This window comes from Bombina bombina, chromosome 6 (assembly GCF_027579735.1).
Source record: "Bombina bombina isolate aBomBom1 chromosome 6, aBomBom1.pri, whole genome shotgun sequence".
NCBI classification, from domain to species: domain Eukaryota; kingdom Metazoa; phylum Chordata; class Amphibia; order Anura; family Bombinatoridae; genus Bombina; species Bombina bombina.
Window position 1 is genome coordinate 860,862,021 of NC_069504.1, and position 18,269 is coordinate 860,880,289.

General features: G+C 42.8%; 1 protein-coding gene across 5 annotated transcripts in view; it reads right to left on the reverse strand.

The window, feature by feature from the left end:
• The window catches only part of CHD3 (chromodomain helicase DNA binding protein 3), a 400,697-nt gene that overhangs the window by 210,421 nt on the left and 172,007 nt on the right, over nucleotides 1-18,269 (reverse strand). For 3 of the 5 annotated variants that reach the window (XM_053718298.1, XM_053718300.1, XM_053718297.1), the window contains exons 26-27: nucleotides 17,983-18,160; nucleotides 17,686-17,751 (exon numbers count right to left, since the gene is read on the reverse strand). In XM_053718298.1, coding sequence (XP_053574273.1) covers nucleotides 17,686-17,751; nucleotides 17,983-18,160 — 244 coding nt within the window. The remainder of the gene's footprint in view (nucleotides 1-17,685; nucleotides 17,752-17,982; nucleotides 18,161-18,269) is intronic. The other 2 variants (XM_053718299.1, XM_053718301.1) reach the window with 2 other exon arrangements.

Consider the following 18,269-nt stretch of genomic DNA (forward strand, 5'->3'; position numbering starts at 1 on the left):
GGCAAAATCGTTCGAATAGTTTCCATTTTGAACGATGGCACTCTGAGAAATTTGTTTAGAATCTTTAAATCCAGAATTGGTCTGAAAGTTCCCTCTTTTTTGGGAACTACAAACAGATTTGAGTAAAACCCCAGTCCTTGTTCCACAGTTGGAACTGGGTGTATCACTCCCATTCTTAACAGGTCTTCTATACAATGTAAGAATGCCTGTCTCTTTATTTGGTTTGAAGATAAGTGAGACATGTGGAACCTTCCCCTTGGGGGTAGTTCCTTGAATTCCAGAAGATAACCCTGAGAGACTATTTCTAGTGCCCAGGGATCCTGAACATCTCTTGCCCAAGCCTGAGCGAAGAGAGAGAGTCTGCCCCCTACTAGATCCGGTGCCAGATCGGGGGCTACTCCTTCATGCTGTTTTGGTAGCAGCAGCAGGCTTCTTGGCCTGCTTACCCTTGTTCCAGCCTTGCATCGGTTTCCAAGCTGGTTTGGTTTGCGAAGCATTACCCTCTTGTCTAGAGGCTGCAGAATTGGAGGCCGGTCCGTTCCTGAAATTGAGAAAGGAACGAAAATTAGACTTATTCTTGGCCTTGAAAGGCCTATCTTGTGGGAGGGCGTGGCCCTTACCCCCAGTGATGTCTGAGATAATCTCTTTCAATTCTGGCCCAAAAAGGGTTTTACCCTTGAAAGGGATATTAAGCAATTTTGTCTTGGAAGATACATCCGCAGACCAAGACTTTAGCCAGAGCGCTCTGCGCGCCACAATTGCAAACCCTGAATTTTTCGCCGCTAATCTAGCTAACTGCAAAGCGGCATCTAAAATAAAGGAATTAGCTAACTTAAGTGCGTGAATTCTGTCCATAACCTCCTCATACGGAGTCTCTCTACTGAGCGACTTTTCTAGTTCCTCGAACCAGAACCACGCTGCTGTAGTGACAGGAATAATGCATGAAATAGGTTGCAGGAGGTAACCTTGCTGTACAAAAATCTTAGCAAACCCTCCAATTTTTTATCCATAGGATCTTTAAAAGCACAATTATCCTCGATAGGAATAGTAGTGCGCTTGGCTAGTGTAGAAACTGCCCCCTCGACCTTAGGGACTGTCTGCCATAAGTCCTTTCTGGGGTCGACCATAGGAAATAATTTCTTAAATATAGGAGGGGGGACAAAAGGTATGCCGGGCTTCTCCCACTCCTTATTCACTATGTCCGCCACCCGCTTGGGTATAGGAAAAGCGTCGGGGTGCACCGGAACCTCTAGGAACTTGTCCATCTTGCACAATTTTTCTGGAATGACCAGGTTGTCACAATCATCCAGAGTAGATAGCACCTCCTTAAGCAGTGCGCGGAGATGCTCTAACTTAAATTTAAATGTCACAACATCAGGTTCTGCCTGTTGAGAAATTTTACCTGAATCAGAAATTTCCCCATCTGACAAAACCTCCCTCATGGCCCCTTCAGATTGGTGTGAGGGTATAACAGAGCAATTATCATCAGCGCCCTCCTGCTCTACAGTGTTTAAAACAGAGCAATCGCGCTCTCTCTGAAATGCAGGCATTTTGGATAAAATATTTGCTATGGAGTTATCCATTACTGCCGTCAATTGTTGCATAGTAACAAGCATTGGCGCGCTAGAAGTACTAGGGGTCTCCTGTGTGGGCAAAACTGGTGTAGACACAGAAGGAGATGATTTAGAACTATGTCTACTCCCTTCATCTGATGAATCATCTTGGGCAACTTTACTATCTGTGGAAGTACTGTCCTTACTTTGTTTGGACGCTATGGCACAATTATCACACATTTTTGAAGGGGGAGACACATTGGCTTCCATACATACAGAACATAGTTTATCTGAAGGCACAGACATGTTAAACAGGCTTAAACTTGTCAATAAAATACAAAAACCGTTTTAAAACAAAACCGTTACTGTCTCTTTAAATTTTAAACAGGGCACACTTTTTTACTGAATATGTGAAAAACTATGAAGGAATTGTTCAATTTTAACCAAATTTTCACCACAGTGTCTTAAAGCATTCAAAGTATTGCACCCCAGACTTGTAACCCTTAAAATGACAGTTTTAAGCCCTCCACAGTCCCAGCTACAGCCTTTGCTGCGACCTTACCAAACCCAGGGGGGTATACGATACCAAATGAAGCCTTTCAGGAACCTTTTCAACTATTTCCAGACCCATACACATGCAGCTGCATGTCCTGCTCTCAAAAGTAACTGCGCAGTAATGGCGCGAAAATGAGGCTCTGCCTACTACATAGAAGGCCCTTCCTGACTGGGAAGGTGTCTAAACCAGTGCCTTCATAGTTATAAAGTGTGAATTTCAACATCAAGCTGAATAAAATGCCCAAATAAAGCAATCGATCTAGCCCATAAAAGTGTCTACCAGTTTTATAGCCCATATTAAGCCCTTTATTCTGTTTGAGACTAAGAAAATGGCTTACCCGTCCCCATGATGGGGAAAATGACAGTCTTCCAGCATTACACAGTCTTGTTAGAAATATGGCTAGTCATACCTTAAGCAGAAAAGTCTGCCAACTGTTTCCCCCAACTGAAGTTATCTCATCTCAACAGTCCTGTGTGGAAACAGCAAACGATTTTAGTTACTGCTGCTAAAATCATATTCCTCTCACAAACAGAACTCTTCATCTTTTTCTGTTTCAGAGTAAATAGTACATACCAGCACTATTTTAAAATAACAAACTCTTGAGAGTAGAATAAAAAAAAACTACAACTAATCACCACATACTCTTCACCATCTCCGTGGAGATGCTGCTTGTTCAGCGGCAAAGAGAATGACTGGGGTGGGCGGAGCCTAGGAGGGACTATATGGACAGCTTTTGCTGTGCTCTTTGCCATTTCCTGTTGGGGAAGAGAATATTCCCACAAGTTATGGATGACGCCGTGGACCGGACACACCAATGTTGGAGAAAATATTTTATTCCTCTGGAAAAAAATCTCTCACAACATAGTGAACAGAGAAAACATGATTAATCAAATAAAAGTTTTTAACCTTTTTAATAAAATTAACATATAAAAACAGTACTGTCTCTTTAAATTTGAAATAGTAACTCCTTTATTTAAGTGGCAGTTCTCTCACAACATAGGGAATAGAGACAAAATGATTAATCCAATAAAAATCTTAACTTTTTAATAAAATTGAACACATAAAGACTGTTACTGTCTCTTTAAATGTTAAACAGTAACTTTCTTATCTGGGTGGACAGAGATGACTTAATAGGTCACATAACAGACTCTACTGTTTCTTTCAATTTAAAAGAATAACTTTTTATTCGTATGCAAGCAGAAAAAAAAAGGGGTGGATCGGTACATAAGGAAGTCCGTTGTAAAGATTGCTGCCTCAGCCAACCCCCTCTATACCTCAGCTTAACGCAGCTGAGGTGCCTGTCAGCCCATCCGCACAAAATTCTGATGCAACTGAAGCGCTGCTCTAAGCGCCAAAAACTTAAACTAAACAGCCTCCGTACTTTCCGAGAACCGGAAGAAGAGGAACAGCTGTGCAACTAAAATGGCGTCACATAAGTACCGCCCATCGTGGGCATATCAATAACTCTCTGTCGCCATTGCCAAAAAAACGGATTGACCAGCTTTATAAATAATTGCGTAGTTCGTTAGTTTAAACACAAAAACCCCCTACGCACTGAGCCTGCTCTAAATTTCATGTAGCAGCGCCCAAACCCGTAGTAATCAACATGTAATCTCCCGGTCTGTTAAAATTATGTTATGAAACCGCCGGGAGATGAGGGTCATGTCGCATTCAGCCCCAGTGCCTGCGTCCAAGTTTTCCTAGTATCCCCTAACACAATAGGAGAATCTATCCCAACTTTAATGAGGCTTGAATAGAATAATAAAGCCCAAACTGTCATAGTGTCCCCTAACACAATAGGAGAATCTATTCCTTATTTTTAATGAGGCTTTCAATAAAATAATAAAGTGAAAAAACTTTTTTTCTGAGATTTCCCTGCTTTTCCTAGACAAAAAGTTAGCACTTACCTCATCTTCTGCCTGACAGCAAGGCAGATCCCAGGTTTAAGAGGTCCTCTCCCTCCCATTGACCTGTGGAAAAAAGGCATGCTGAGTAATCCTTTTCCTCAGACTAAAGGCATACAGGGCAGCAAAATACATGGGAGGTGCAGTGAGAATTATGTCCCACAAGTTCCCATTGCTCTAAAGCCTCCAACGCTCTAGTGAAGAGACTGATATGGACTACGGCTACACCCTAGAACAGCGGTTCCCAACCTTTTTTCTCTCCCCTACCCCTTGATTGGGCTTTTCATTTATGAGTACCCCCTCTCTTCATTACCGTCACCCATCACTCAAAAAAAGTTTTGTTTTTTAAATTTTCTTAGGTTAGCAGCTAAATCAAATGACTCAAATTAACATAATGACATTTAAAGGCTTTTAATTTTGATTTTACATAATGTATTTCATTTTTTTTATTATAGCAGCCTAAATTTCCCACAAAAAAATGTAATTGCCCAGCCCCAGTCCCTATATTCAAAATATTTAGTCTGTTGCACAAAAACATGCAATCATTTAATTTTCCATTATTCTTCTCCTATTGCACATATGTTAATGCCAGTGATGCTATATTTATATTACAATGAATGTAAGTGAACATTATTTGTTCCATACTTAGGTGAGAAACACTGACTCATAGATTTAATTATTAAATATATGTCAGTGTTTCTCACCTAAGTATGGAACAAATACTTTTCACCAAAATTAAAATGGAAAGTAAACATTCATTGTAATATAAATATAGCATCACTGACACTGGCATTAACAAATGTGCAATAGGAGAAGAATACTGGAAAATTAAATGATTGCATATTTTGGATATAAGGAGGAAATCATATTATTACTGTATCATACCTGATGTTTTTAAATTATGTTTTTTAGAAAATTACTTTTATAATATTAAATAAGATTAGTAAGCTATGTGCACTGAGCATAGTCATGTTAGACAGCCTCTCTGCTCATTGCTTGCCTTACAAAGTTCTTGTTTAATATTATAAAAGTCTGAGCCCAATATAAGCCAGTGGATTCAATTTGCTGAGATTTTGAGTACTGTAAAAATAAAGTAGTACTACGGTCTGTCATCTGTCAAGTTCAATTTAGGCCAGGGTAATATAATGAAAGCCCTAACCTACCTGTAAGTACCGCCTGTGTGGACAGTGTTGGCGGCTCAGCTGCGGGTGCCAGTCAAGTCAATCCTGTCTGTGTCTGTCAATACTGGAAACAAAGACGCGCAAGGGAAATTGAAGGAAGACTCACCAGACTCCTGTGTTCTGTAGAGCTAGCGCAGGATAATGCCCGCCCAAGTGCAGCGCGCGCATTTACACTCTCCAATCAGTAGATCTAAGTCGCTACGAGGACACAAATAAATTAAAAAAAATAGTTTATGGCGGGCGGGCAGCAAAATTCCGCCATTACAAATAATATCTTCAAGTACCCCCAACCTACAGGTTGGGAACCGCTGCCCTAGAACAAAGCAGCACAATCTTGTACTACTTTAAAAATAATAAACTATTGATTGAAGAATCTTTTCTTACACCTAACTTTACCTCTTCCTAGCACTAACGTAGGCAAAGAGAATGACTCTAGTGGGAGGGAGGGGAGGAGCTATTTAACAGCTCTGCTGTGGTGCTCTCTGCCTCCTCCTGCTGACCAGGAGGTGAATATCCCATTAGTAATTAAGATGATCCGTGGACACATCGTGTCTTAAAAAAACAAAATTTATGCTTACCTGATAAATTCCTTTCTCCTGTAGTGTGGTCAGTCCACGGGTCATCATTACTTCTGGGATATTAACTCCTCCCCAACAGGAAGTGCAAGAGGATTCACCCAGCAGAGCTGCTATATAGCTCCTCCCCTCTACGTCACCTCCAGTCATTCGACCAAGGACCAACGAGAAAGGAGAAGCCAAAGGGTGTAGTGGTGACTGGAGTATAATTCAAAAAATTTTTTTACCTGCCATAAAAAACAGGGCGGGCCGTGGACTGACCACACTACAGGAGAAAGGAATTTATCAGGTAAGCATAAATTTTGTTTTCTCCTGTTAAGTGTGGTCAGTCCACGGGTCATCATTACTTCTGGGATACCAATACCAAAGCTAAAGTACACAGATGACGGGAGGGACAGGCAGGCTCTTTATACGGAAGGAACCACTGCCTGAAGAACCTTTCTCCCAAAAACAGCCTCCGAAGAAACAAAAGTGTCAAATTTGTAAAATTTGGAAAAAGTATGAAGAGAAGACCAAGTTGCAGCCTTGCAAATCTGTTCAACAGAAGCCTCATTCTTAAAGGCCCAAGTGGAAGCCACAGCTCTAGTAGAATGTGCTGTAATTCTTTCAGGAGGCTGCTGTCCAGCAGTCTCATAGGCTAACCGAATTATGCTACGAAGCCAAAAAGAGAGAGAGGTAGCCAAAGCTTTTTGACCTCTCCTCTGACCAGAATAAACGACAAACAGGGAAGACGTTTGTCGAAAATCCTTAGTTGCCTGTAGATAAAATTTCAGGGCACGGACTACATCTAGATTGTGTAGCAGACGTTCCTTCTTCGAAGAAGGATTAGGACACAAAGATGGAACCACAATCTCTTGATTGATATTCCTGTTAGTGACCACCTTAGGTAGGAACCCAGGTTTAGTACGCAGAACTACCTTGTCTGAATGAAAAATCAGATAAGGAGAATCACAATGTAAGGCGGATAACTCAGAGACTCTTCGAGCCGAGGAAATCGAATAGAACTTTCCAAGATAACAGCTTGATATCAATGGAATGAAGGGGTTCAAACGGAACACCCTGTAAAACATAAAGAACTAAGTTCAAACTCCATGGTGGAGCAACAGTTTTAAACACAGGCTTGATCCTAGCTAAAGCCTGACAAAAAGCTTGAACGTCCGGAACTTCTGACAGACGTTTGTGTAAAAGAATGGACAGAGCTGAAATCTGCCCCTTTAAGGAACTAGCGGATAAACCCTTTTCTAAACCTTCTTGTAGTAAAGACAATATCCTCGGAATCCTAACCTTACTCCATGAGTAACTCTTGGATTCGCACCAATATAAGTATTTGCGCCATATCTTATGATAAATCTTTCTGGTAACAGGCTTCCTAGCCTGTATTAAGGTATCAATAACTGACTCAGAAAAACCACGTTTTGATAAAATCAAACGTTCAATTTCCAAGCAGTCAGCTTCAGAGAAATTAGAGTTTGATGTTTGAAGGGACCCTGGATCAGAAGGTCCTGTTTCAGAGGTAGAGACCAAGGTGGACAGGATAACATGTCCACTAGATCTGCATACCAAGTCCTGCGTGGCCATGCAGGCGCTATTAGAATCACTGATGCTCTCTCCTGTTTGATTCTGGCAATCAATCGAGGAAGCATCGGGAAGGGTGGAAACACATAAGCCATCCCGAAGGTCCAAGGTGCTGTCAAAGCATCTATCAGAACCGCTCCCGGATCCCTGGATCTGGACCCGTAGCGAGGAAGCTTGGCATTCTGTCGAGACGCCATGAGATCTATCTCTGGTTTGCCCCAACGTCGAAGTATTTGGGCAAAGACCTCCGGATGAAGTTCCCACTCCCCCGGATGAAAAGTCTGACGACTTAAGAAATCCGCCTCCCAGTTCTCCACTCCCGGGATGTGGATTGCTGACAGGTGGCAAAAGTGAGACTCTGCCCAGCGAATTATCTTTGATACTTCCATCATTGCTAGGGAGCTTCTTGTCCCTCCCTGATGGTTGATGTAAGCTACAGTCGTGATGTTGTCCGACTGAAACCTGATGAACCCCCGAGTTGTTAACTGGGGCCAAGCCAGAAGGGCATTGAGAACTGCTCTCAATTCCAGAATGTTTATTGGTAGGAGACTCTCCTCCTGATTCCATAGTCCCTGAGCCTTCAGAGAATTCCAGACAGCGCCCCAACCTAGTAGGCTGGCGTCTGTTGTTACAATTGTCCAGTCCGGCCTGCTGAATGGCATCCCCCTGGACAGATGTGGCCGAGAAAGCCACCATAGAAGAGAATTTCTGGTCTCTTGATCCAGATTCAGAGTAGGGGACAAGTCTGAGTAATCCCCATTCCACTGACTTAGCATGCACAATTGCAGCGGTCTGAGATGTAGGCGTGCAAAGGGTACTATGTCCATTGCCGCTACCATTAAGCCGATCACCTCCATGCATTGAGCTACTGACGGGTGTTGAATGGAATGAAGGACACGGCATGCATTTTGAAGCTTTGTTAACCTGTCTTCTGTCAGGTAAATCTTCATTTCTACAGAATCTATCAGAGTCCCCAAGAAGGGAACTCTTGTGAGTGGAAAGAGAGAACTCTTCTTTTCGTTCACCTTCCATCCATGCGACCTTAGAAATGCCAGTACTAACTCTGTATGAGACTTGGCAGTTTGAAAGCTTGAAGCTTGTATCAGAATGTCGTCTAGGTATGGAGCTACCGAAATTCCTCGCGGTCTTAGTACCGCCAGAAGAGCACCCAGAACCTTTGTGAAGATTCTTGGAGCCGTAGCCAATCCGAATGGAAGAGCTACAAACTGGTAATGCCTGTCTAGAAAGGCAAATCTTAGATACCGGTAATGATCCTTGTGAATCGGTATGTGAAGGTAAGCATCCTTTAAATCCACTGTGGTCATGTACTGACCCTTTTGGATCATGGGTAAAATTGTCCGAATAGTTTCCATTTTGAACGATGGAACTCTTAGGAATTTGTTTAGGATCTTTAAATCCAAGATTGGCCTGAAAGTTCCCTCTTTTTTGGGAACCACAAACAGATTTGAGTAAAACCCTTGTCCTTGTTCCGACCGCGGAACCGGATGGATCACTCCCATTAATAAAAGATCTTGTACGCAGCGTAGAAACGCCTCTTTCTTTATTTGGTTTGTTGACAACCTTGACAGATGAAATCTCCCTCTTGGGGGAGAGGATTTGAAGTCCAGAAGGTATCCCTGAGATATGATCTCTAACGCCCAGGGATCTTGGACATCTCTTGCCCAAGCCTGGGCGAAGAGAGAAAGTCTGCCCCCCACTAGATCCGTTCCCGGATCGGGGGCCCTCGATTCATGCTGTCTTAGGGGCAGCAGCAGGTTTCCTGGCCTGCTTGCCCTTGTTCCAGGACTGGTTAGGTCTCCAGCCTTGTCTGTAGCGAGCAACAGCTCCTTCCTGTTTTGGTGCAGAGGAAGTTGATGCTGCTCCTGCTTTGAAATTACGAAAGGAACGAAAATTAGACTGTCTAGCCTTAGGTTTGGCTCTGTCTTGAGGCAGGGCATGGCCTTTACCCCCTGTAATGTCAGCGATAATTTCTTTCAACCCGGGCCCGAATAAGGTCTGCCCTTTGAAAGGAATATTAAGCAATTTAGATTTAGAAGTAACATCAGCTGACCAGGATTTTAGCCACAGTGCTCTGCGCGCCTGAATGGCGAATCCGGAATTCTTAGCCGTAAGTTTAGTTAAATGTACTACGGCATCCGAAATAAATGAGTTAGCTAACTTAAGGGCTTTAAGCTTGTGTGTAATCTCATCTAATGGAGCTGATTCAAGTGTCTCTTCCAGAGACTCAAACCAAAATGCTGCTGCAGCCGTGACAGGCGCAATGCATGCAAGAGGTTGCAATATAAAACCTTGTTGAACAAACATTTTCTTAAGGTAACCCTCTAACTTTTTATCCATTGGATCTGAAAAGGCACAGCTATCCTCCACCGGGATAGTGGTACGCTTAGCTAAAGTAGAAACTGCTCCCTCCACCTTAGGGACCGTTTGCCATAAGTCCCGTGTGGTGGCGTCTATTGGAAACATCTTTCTAAATATTGGAGGGGGTGAGAACGGCACACCGGGTCTATCCCACTCCTTAGTAACAATTTCAGTAAGTCTCTTAGGTATAGGAAAAACGTCAGTACTCGACGGTACCACAAAATATTTATCCAACCTACACAATTTCTCTGGTATTGCAACTGTGTTACAATCATTCAGAGCCGCTAACACCTCCCCTAGTAATACACGGAGGTTTTCCAGCTTAAATTTAAAATTTGAAATATCTGAATCCAGTCTGTTTGGATCAGAACCGTCACCCGCAGAATGAAGCTCTCCGTCCTCATGTTCTGCAAATTGTGACGCAGTATCTGACATGGCCCTAATATTATCAGCGCACTCTGTTTTCACCCCAGAGTGATCACGCTTACCTCTTAGTTCTGGTAATTTAGCCAAAACTTCAGTCATAACAGTAGCCATATCCTGTAATGTGATTTGTAATGGCCGCCCAGATGTACTCGGCGCTACAATATCACGCACCTCCCGAGCGGGAGATGCAGGTACTGACACGTGAGGCGAGTTAGTCGGCATAACTCTCCCCTCGTTGTTTGGTGAAATATGTTCAATTTGTACAGATTGACTTTTATTTAAAGTAGCATCAATGCAGTTAGTACATAAATTTCTATTGGGCTCCACTTTGGCTTTAGCACATATAGCACAGATATCTTCCTCTGAATCAGACATGTTTAACACACTAGCAAATAAACTAGCAACTTGGAAATACTTTTCAAGTAATTTACTATAATATGCAAAACGTACTGTGCCTATAAGAAGCACAGAAAAAGTTATGACAGTTGAAAATTGATAAACTGAAAAGTTATAGCATCAAATCTTTGTAAAAACCACACTTTCTCCAACATAGGTGTGTCCGGTCCACGGCGTCATCCTTACTTGTGGGATATTCTCTTCCCCAACAGGAAATGGCAAAGAGCCCAGCAAAGCTGGTCACATGATCCCTCCTAGGCTCCGCCTACCCCAGTCATTCTCTTTGCCGTTGTACAGGCAACATCTCCACGGAGATGGCTTAGAGTTTTTTAGTGTTTAACTGTAGTTTTTATTATTCAATCAAGAGTTTGTTATTTTAAAATAGTGCTGGTATGTACTATTTACTCAGAAACAGAAAAGAGATGAAGATTTCTGTTTGTATGAGGAAAATGATTTTAGCACCGTAACTAAAATCCATGGCTGTTCCACACAGGACTGTTGAGAGCAATTAACTTCAGTTGGGGGAACAGTGTGCAGTCTCTTGCTGCTTGAGGTATGACACATTCTAACAAGACGATGTAATGCTGGAAGCTGTCATTTTTCCCTATGGGATCCGGTAAGCCATGTTTATTACGATGGTAAATAAGGGCTTCATAAGGGCTTATTAAGATTGTAGACTTTTCTGGGCTAAATCGATTCATTTTTAAAAACATATTTAGCCTTGAGGAATCATTTTATCTGGGTATATTGATATTATAATATCGGCAGGCACTGTATTAGACACCTTATTTCTCTGGGGCTTTCCCAAAGCATAAGCAGAGCCTCATTTTCGCGCCGGTGTGGCGCACTTGTTTTTGAGAGGCATGGCATGCAGTCGCATGTGAGAGGAGCTCTGATACTTAGAAAAGGCTTTCTGAAGGCGTCATTTGGTATCGTATTCCCCTTTGGGTTTGGTTGGGTCTCAGCAAAGCAGATACCAGGGACTGTAAAGGGGTTAAAGTGTTAAAACGGCTCCGGTTCCGTTATTTTAAGGGTTAAAGCTTCCAAATTTGGTGTGCAATACTTTTAAGGCTTTAAGACACTGTGGTGAAAATTTGGTGAATTTTGTACAATTCCTTCATGTTTTTTCGCAATTGCAGTAATAAAGTGTGTTCAGTTTAAAATTTAAAGTGACAGTAACGGTTTTATTTTAAAACGTTTTTTGTACTTTATTATCAAGTTTATGCCTGTTTAACATGTCTGAACTACCAGATAGACTGTGTTCTGAATGTGGGGAAGCCAGAATTCCTGTTCATTTAAATAAATGTGATTTATGTGATAATGACAATGATGCCCAAGATGATTCCTCAAGTGAGGGGAGTAAGCATGGTACTGCATCATTCCCTCCTTCGTCTACACGAGTCTTGCCCACTCAGGAGGCCCCTAGTACATCTAGCGCGCCAATACTCCTTACTATGCAACAATTAACGGCTGTAATGGATAATTCTGTCAAAAACATTTTAGCCAAAATGAACCCTTGTCAGCGTAAGCGTGGCTGCTCTGTTTTAGTTACTGAAGAGCATGACGACGCTGATATTAATATCTCTGAAGGGCCCCTAACACAATCTGAGGGGGCCAGGGAGGTTTTGTCTGAGGGAGAAATTACTGATTCAGGGAACATTTCTCAACAGGCTGAACCTGATGTAATTGCATTTAAATTTAAGTTGGAACATCTCCGCATTCTGCTTAAGGAGGTATTATCCACTCTGGATGATTGTGAAAAGTTGGTCATCCCAGAGAAACTATGTAAAATGGACAAGTTCCTAGAGGTGCCGGAGCTCCCAGAAGCTTTTCCTATACCCAAGCGGGTGGCGGACATTGTTAATAAAGAATGGGAAAGGCCCGGTATTCCTTTCGTCCCTCCCCCCATATTTAAAAAATTGTTTCCTATGGTCGACCCCAGAAAGGACTTATGGCAGACAGTCCCCAAGGTCGAGGGAGCGGTTTCTACTTTAAACAAACGCACCACTATACCCATAGAGGATAGTTGTGCTTTCAAGATCCTATGGATAAAAAATTAGAAGGTTTGCTTAAAAAGATGTTTGTTCAGCAGGGTTACCTTCTACAACCAATCTCATGCATTGTCCCTGTCACTACAGCCGCATGTTTCTGGTTTGATGAACTGATAAAGGCGCTCGATAGTGATTCTCCTCCTTATGAGGAGATTATGGACAGAATCAATGCTCTCAAATTGGCTAATTCTTTCACCCTAGACGCCACTTTGCAATTGGCTAGGTTAGCGGCTAAGAATTCTGGGTTTGCTATTGTGGCGCGCAGAGCGCTTTGGTTGAAATCTTGGTCGGCTGATGCGTCTTCCAAGAACAAGCTACTAAACATTCCTTTCAAGGGGAAAACGCTGTTTGGCCCTGACTTGAAAGAGATTATCTCGGATATCACTGGGGGTAAGGGCCACGCCCTTCCTCAGGATCGGCCTTTCAAGGCGAAAAATAGACCTAATTTTCGTCCCTTTCGTAAAAACGGACCAGCCCAAAGTGCTACGTCCTCTAAGCAAGAGGGTAATACTTCTCAAGCCAAGCCAGCTTGGAGACCAATGCAAGGCTGGAACAAGGGAAAGCAGGCCAAGAAGCCTGCCACTGCTACCAAGACAGCATGAAATATTGGCCCCCGATCCGGGACCGGATCTGGTGGGGGGCAGACTCTCTCTCTTCGCTCAGGCTTGGGCAAGAGATGTTCTGGATCCTTGGGCGCTAGAAATAGTCTCCCAGGGTTATCTCCTGGAATTCAAGGGACTTCCCCCAAGGGGGAGGTTCCACAGGTCTCAGTTGTCTTCAGACCACATAAAAAGACAGGCGTTCTTACATTGTGTAGAAGACCTGTTAAAAATGGGAGTGATTCATCCTGTTCCAATAAGAGAACAAGGGATGGGGTTCTACTCCAATCTGTTCATAGTTCCCAAAAAAGAGGGAACGTTCAGACCAATCTTAGATCTCAAGATCTTAAACAAGTTTCTCAAGGTTCCATCTTTCAAGATGGAAACCATTCGAACTATTCTTCCTTCCATCCAGGAGGGTCAATTCATGACCACGGTGGATTTAAAGGATGCGTATCTACATATTCCTATCCACAAGGAACATCATCGGTTCCTAAGGTTTGCATTCCTGGACAAACATTACCAGTTCGTGGCGCTTCCTTTCGGATTAGCCACTGCTCCAAGGATTTTCACAAAGGTACTAGGGTCCCTTCTAGCGGTGCTAAGACCAAGGGGCATTGCAGTAGTACCTTACCTGGACGACATTCTGATTCAAGCGTCGTCCCTTCCTCAAGCAAAGGCTCACACGGACATTGTCCTGGCCTTTCTCAGATCTCACGGCTGGAAAGTGAACGTGGAAAAGAGTTCTCTATCCCCGTCAACAAGGGTTCCCTTCTTGGGAACAATTATAGACTCCTTAGAAATGAGGATCTTTCTAACAGAGGCCAGAAAAACAAAACTTCTAGACTCTTGTCGGATACTTCATTCCGTTCCTCTTCCTTCCATAGCTCAGTGCATGGAAGTGATCGGGTTGATGGTAGCGGCGATGGACATAGTTCCTTTTGCGCGCATTCATCTAAGACCATTACAACTGTGCATGCTCAGTCAGTGGAATGGGGACTATACAGACTTGTCTCCGAAGATACAAGTAAATCAGAGGACCAGAGACTCACTCCGTTGGTGGCTGTCCCTGGACAATCTGTCTCAAGGGATGACGTTCCGCAGACCAGAGTGGGTCATTGTCACGACCGACGCCAGTCTGATGGGCTGGGGCGCGGTCTGGGGATCCCTGAAAGCTCAGGGTCTTTGGTCTCGGGAAGAATCTCTTCTACCGATAAATATTCTGGAACTGAGAGCGATATTCAATGCTCTCAAGGCCTGGCCTCGGCTAGCGAGGACCAAGTTCATACGGTTTCAATCAGACAACATGACAACTGTTGCGTACATCAACCATCAGGGGGGAACAAGGAGTTCCCTAGCGATGGAAGAAGTGACCAAAATCATTCTATGGGCGGAGTCTCACTCCTGCCACCTGTCTGCTATCCACATCCCAGGAGTGGAAAATTGGGAAGCGGATTTTCTGAGTCGTCAGACATTGCATCCGGGGGAGTGGGAACTCCATCCGGAAATCTTTGCCCAAGTCACTCACCTGTGGGGCATTCCAGACATGGATCTGATGGCCTCTCGTCAGAACTTCAAAGTTCCTTGCTACGGGGCCAGATCCAGGGATCCCAAGGCGGCTCTAGTGGATGCACTAGTAGCACCTTGGACCTTCAAACTAGCTTATGTGTTCCCGCCATTTCCTCTCATCCCCAGGCTGGTAGCCAGGATCAATCAGGAGAGGGCGTCGGTGATCTTGATAGCTCCTGCGTGGCCACGCAGGACTTGGTATGCAGATCTGGTGAATATGTCATCGGCTCCACCTTGGAAGCTACCTTTGAGACGAGACCTTCTTGTTCAGGGTCCGTTCGAACATCCGAATCTGGTTTCACTCCAGCTGACTGCTTGGAGATTGAACGCTTGATTTTATCGAAGCGAGGATTCTCAGATTCTGTTATCGATACTCTTGTTCAGGCCAGAAGGCCTGTAACTAGAAAGATTTACCACAAAATTTGGAAAAAATATATCTGTTGGTGTGAATCTAAAGGATTCCCTTGGGACAAGGTTAAGATTCCTAGGATTCTATCCTTCCTTCAAGAAGGATTGGAAAAAGGATTATCTGCAAGTTCCCTGAAGGGACAGATTTCTGCCTTGTCGGTATTACTTCACAAAAAGCTGGCAGCTGTGCCAGATGTTCAAGCCTTTGTTCAGGCTCTGGTTAGAATCAAGCCTGTTTACAAACCTTTGACTCCTCCTTGGAGTCTCAATTTAGTTCTTTCAGTTCTTCAGGGGGTTCCGTTTGAACCCTTACATTCCGTTGATATTAAGTTATTATCTTGGAAAGTTTTGTTTTTAGTTGCGATTTCTTCTGCTAGAAGAGTCTCAGAATTATCTGCTCTGCAGTGTTCTCCTCCTTATCTGGTGTTCCATGCAGATAAGGTGGTTTTACGTACTAAACCTGGTTTTCTTCCAAAAGTTGTTTCTAACAAAAACATTAACCAGGAGATTATCGTACCTTCTCTGTGTCCGAAACCAGTTTCAAAGAAGGAACGTTTGTTGCACAATTTGGATGTTGTTCGCGCTCTAAAATTCTATTTAGATGCTACAAAGGATTTTAGACAAACATCTTCCTTGTTTGTTGTTTATTCAGGTAAAAGGAGAGGTCAAAAAGCAACTTCTACCTCTCTCTCTTTTTGGATTAAAAGCATCATCAGATTGGCTTACGAGACTGCCGGACGGCAGCCTCCCGAAAGAATCACAGCTCATTCCACTAGGGCTGTGGCTTCCACATGGGCCTTCAAGAACGAGGCTTCTGTTGATCAGATATGTAGGGCAGCGACTTGGTCTTCACTGCACACTTTTACCAAATTTTACAAGTTTGATACTTTTGCTTCTTCTGAGGCTATTTTTGGGAGAAAGGTTTTGCAAGCCGTGGTGCCTTCCATTTAGGTGACCTGATTTGCTCCCTCCCTTCATCCGTGTCCTAAAGCTTTGGTATTGGTTCCCACAAGTAAGGATGACGCCGTGGACCGGACACACCTATGTTGGAGAAAACAGAATTTATGTTTACCTGATAAATTTCTTTCTCCAACGGTGTGTCCGGTCCACGGCCCGCCCTGGTTTTTTAATCAGGTCTGATAATTTATTTTCTTTAACTACAGTCACCACGGTACCATATGGTTTCTCCTATGCAAATATTCCTCCTTAACGTCGGTCGAATGACTGGGGTAGGCGGAGCCTAGGAGGGATCATGTGACCAGCTTTGCTGGGCTCTTTGCCATTTCCTGTTGGGGAAGAGAATATCCCACAAGTAAGGATGACGCCGTGGACCGGACACACCGTTGGAGAAAGAAATTTATCAGGTAAACATAAATTCTGTTTTTAGCAAAGGATTGCTCCCATTAGCAAAGGATAATTAACCCTGATAGCAGAAAAAAAATACAGAAATAAACGTTTTTTATCACAGTCAACTACAATCTCACAGCTCTGCTGTGAGTGATTACCTCCCTCAAAACAAGTTTTGAAGACCCCTGAGTTCTGTAGAGATGAACCGGATCATGCAGGGAAGACAATAAACTTCTGACTGAATTTTTTGATGCGTAGCAAAAGCGCCAAAAAAGGCCCCTCCCCCTCATACACAACAGTGAGAGAGATCAGTAAACTGTCATAAATTAAATAAAAACGACTGCCAAGTGGAAAAAATAGTGCCCAAAACATTTTTTCACCCAGTACCTCAGAAAATTAAACGATTTTACATGCCAGCAAAAAACGTTTAACATAAATAAATTAAGTGTTATTAAAAAGCCTGTTGCTAGTCCCTGCAAATTAGGCTAAAGTCTTATGCATACAGTATAATTCCAGTGAAGTGCCATTCCCCAGAATACTGAAGTGTAAAATATACATACATGACAGCCTGATACCAGTTGCTTCTACTGCATTTAAGGCTGAGTTTACATTATATCGGTATGGCAGAATTTTCTCATCAATTCCATTGTCAGAAAATAATAAGCTGCTACATACCTCTTGCAGATTAATCTGCCCGCTGTCCCCTGATCTGAAGTTTACCTCTCCTCAGATGGCCGAGAAACAGCAATATGATCTTAACTACTCCGGCTAAAATCATAGAAAAAACTCAGGTAGATTCTTCTTCAAATTCTACCAGAGAAGGAATAACACACTCCGGTGCTATTATAAAATAACAAACTTTTGATTGAAGGTATAAAACTAAGTATAATCACCACAGTCCTCTCACACATCCTATCTATTCGTTGGGTGCAAGAGAATGACTGGAGGTGACGTAGAGGGGAGGAGCTATATAGCAGCTCTGCTGGGTGAATCCTCTTGCACTTCCTGTTGGGGAGGAGTTAATATCCCAGAAGTAATGATGACCCGTGGACTGACCACACTTAACAGGAGAAAGAAATATAATTTGTAATTAAAAAGGTGTTTAGTGTCACTTTAAGTAAAAAATTAAACCTGGGGGAGAAAAAGAATATTCAGTGGCTACACACCTTCTGCCCGTTCATCAAAATCTTCATCTTCCTCTTCAGATCCAACTGAATATTCAGAATGGTTATCTAAAAAAAGATGTAGATGTACTGCTTCTATTTATGTTTCCTATATGATTATTTATTTATCCAAGTGCTTTTAATTTATCTTTTAACCCTCACAATTTTTTGTCCTGAAATAGATGTATCTACAGTATATATAATAAGCATGTAATAAGTATGTAATAAGTAATGCAGTAGAGTCTTCAATTTCTATTGCTTTTTTCAACATTCTGAATTTTGCAAACAGAAAAATCTTACCCTGGTCTTCCTGAGCAGCATCATTATAGTTAACCTGCTTGCGCACCCTCTTCCCTTTGCCTAGATTCCTTGCCAGATCTTCCTGCTGCTGTTCATAGTGATGTCTTAGTAGCTTCTCCCAGTAGTCTGGGTCCACATTCTCTTCCTGCTTAATCACTTCACGTTCCAGCTCTTCCTGCTATAAAGATAATATATATTATCAGAATATATTAATGTGCAAAATAGATTTCAAATTCTGAAACTGGAATTTGACCAAGTTCTTAAAATTATCTTTCCATCAAGTTTTA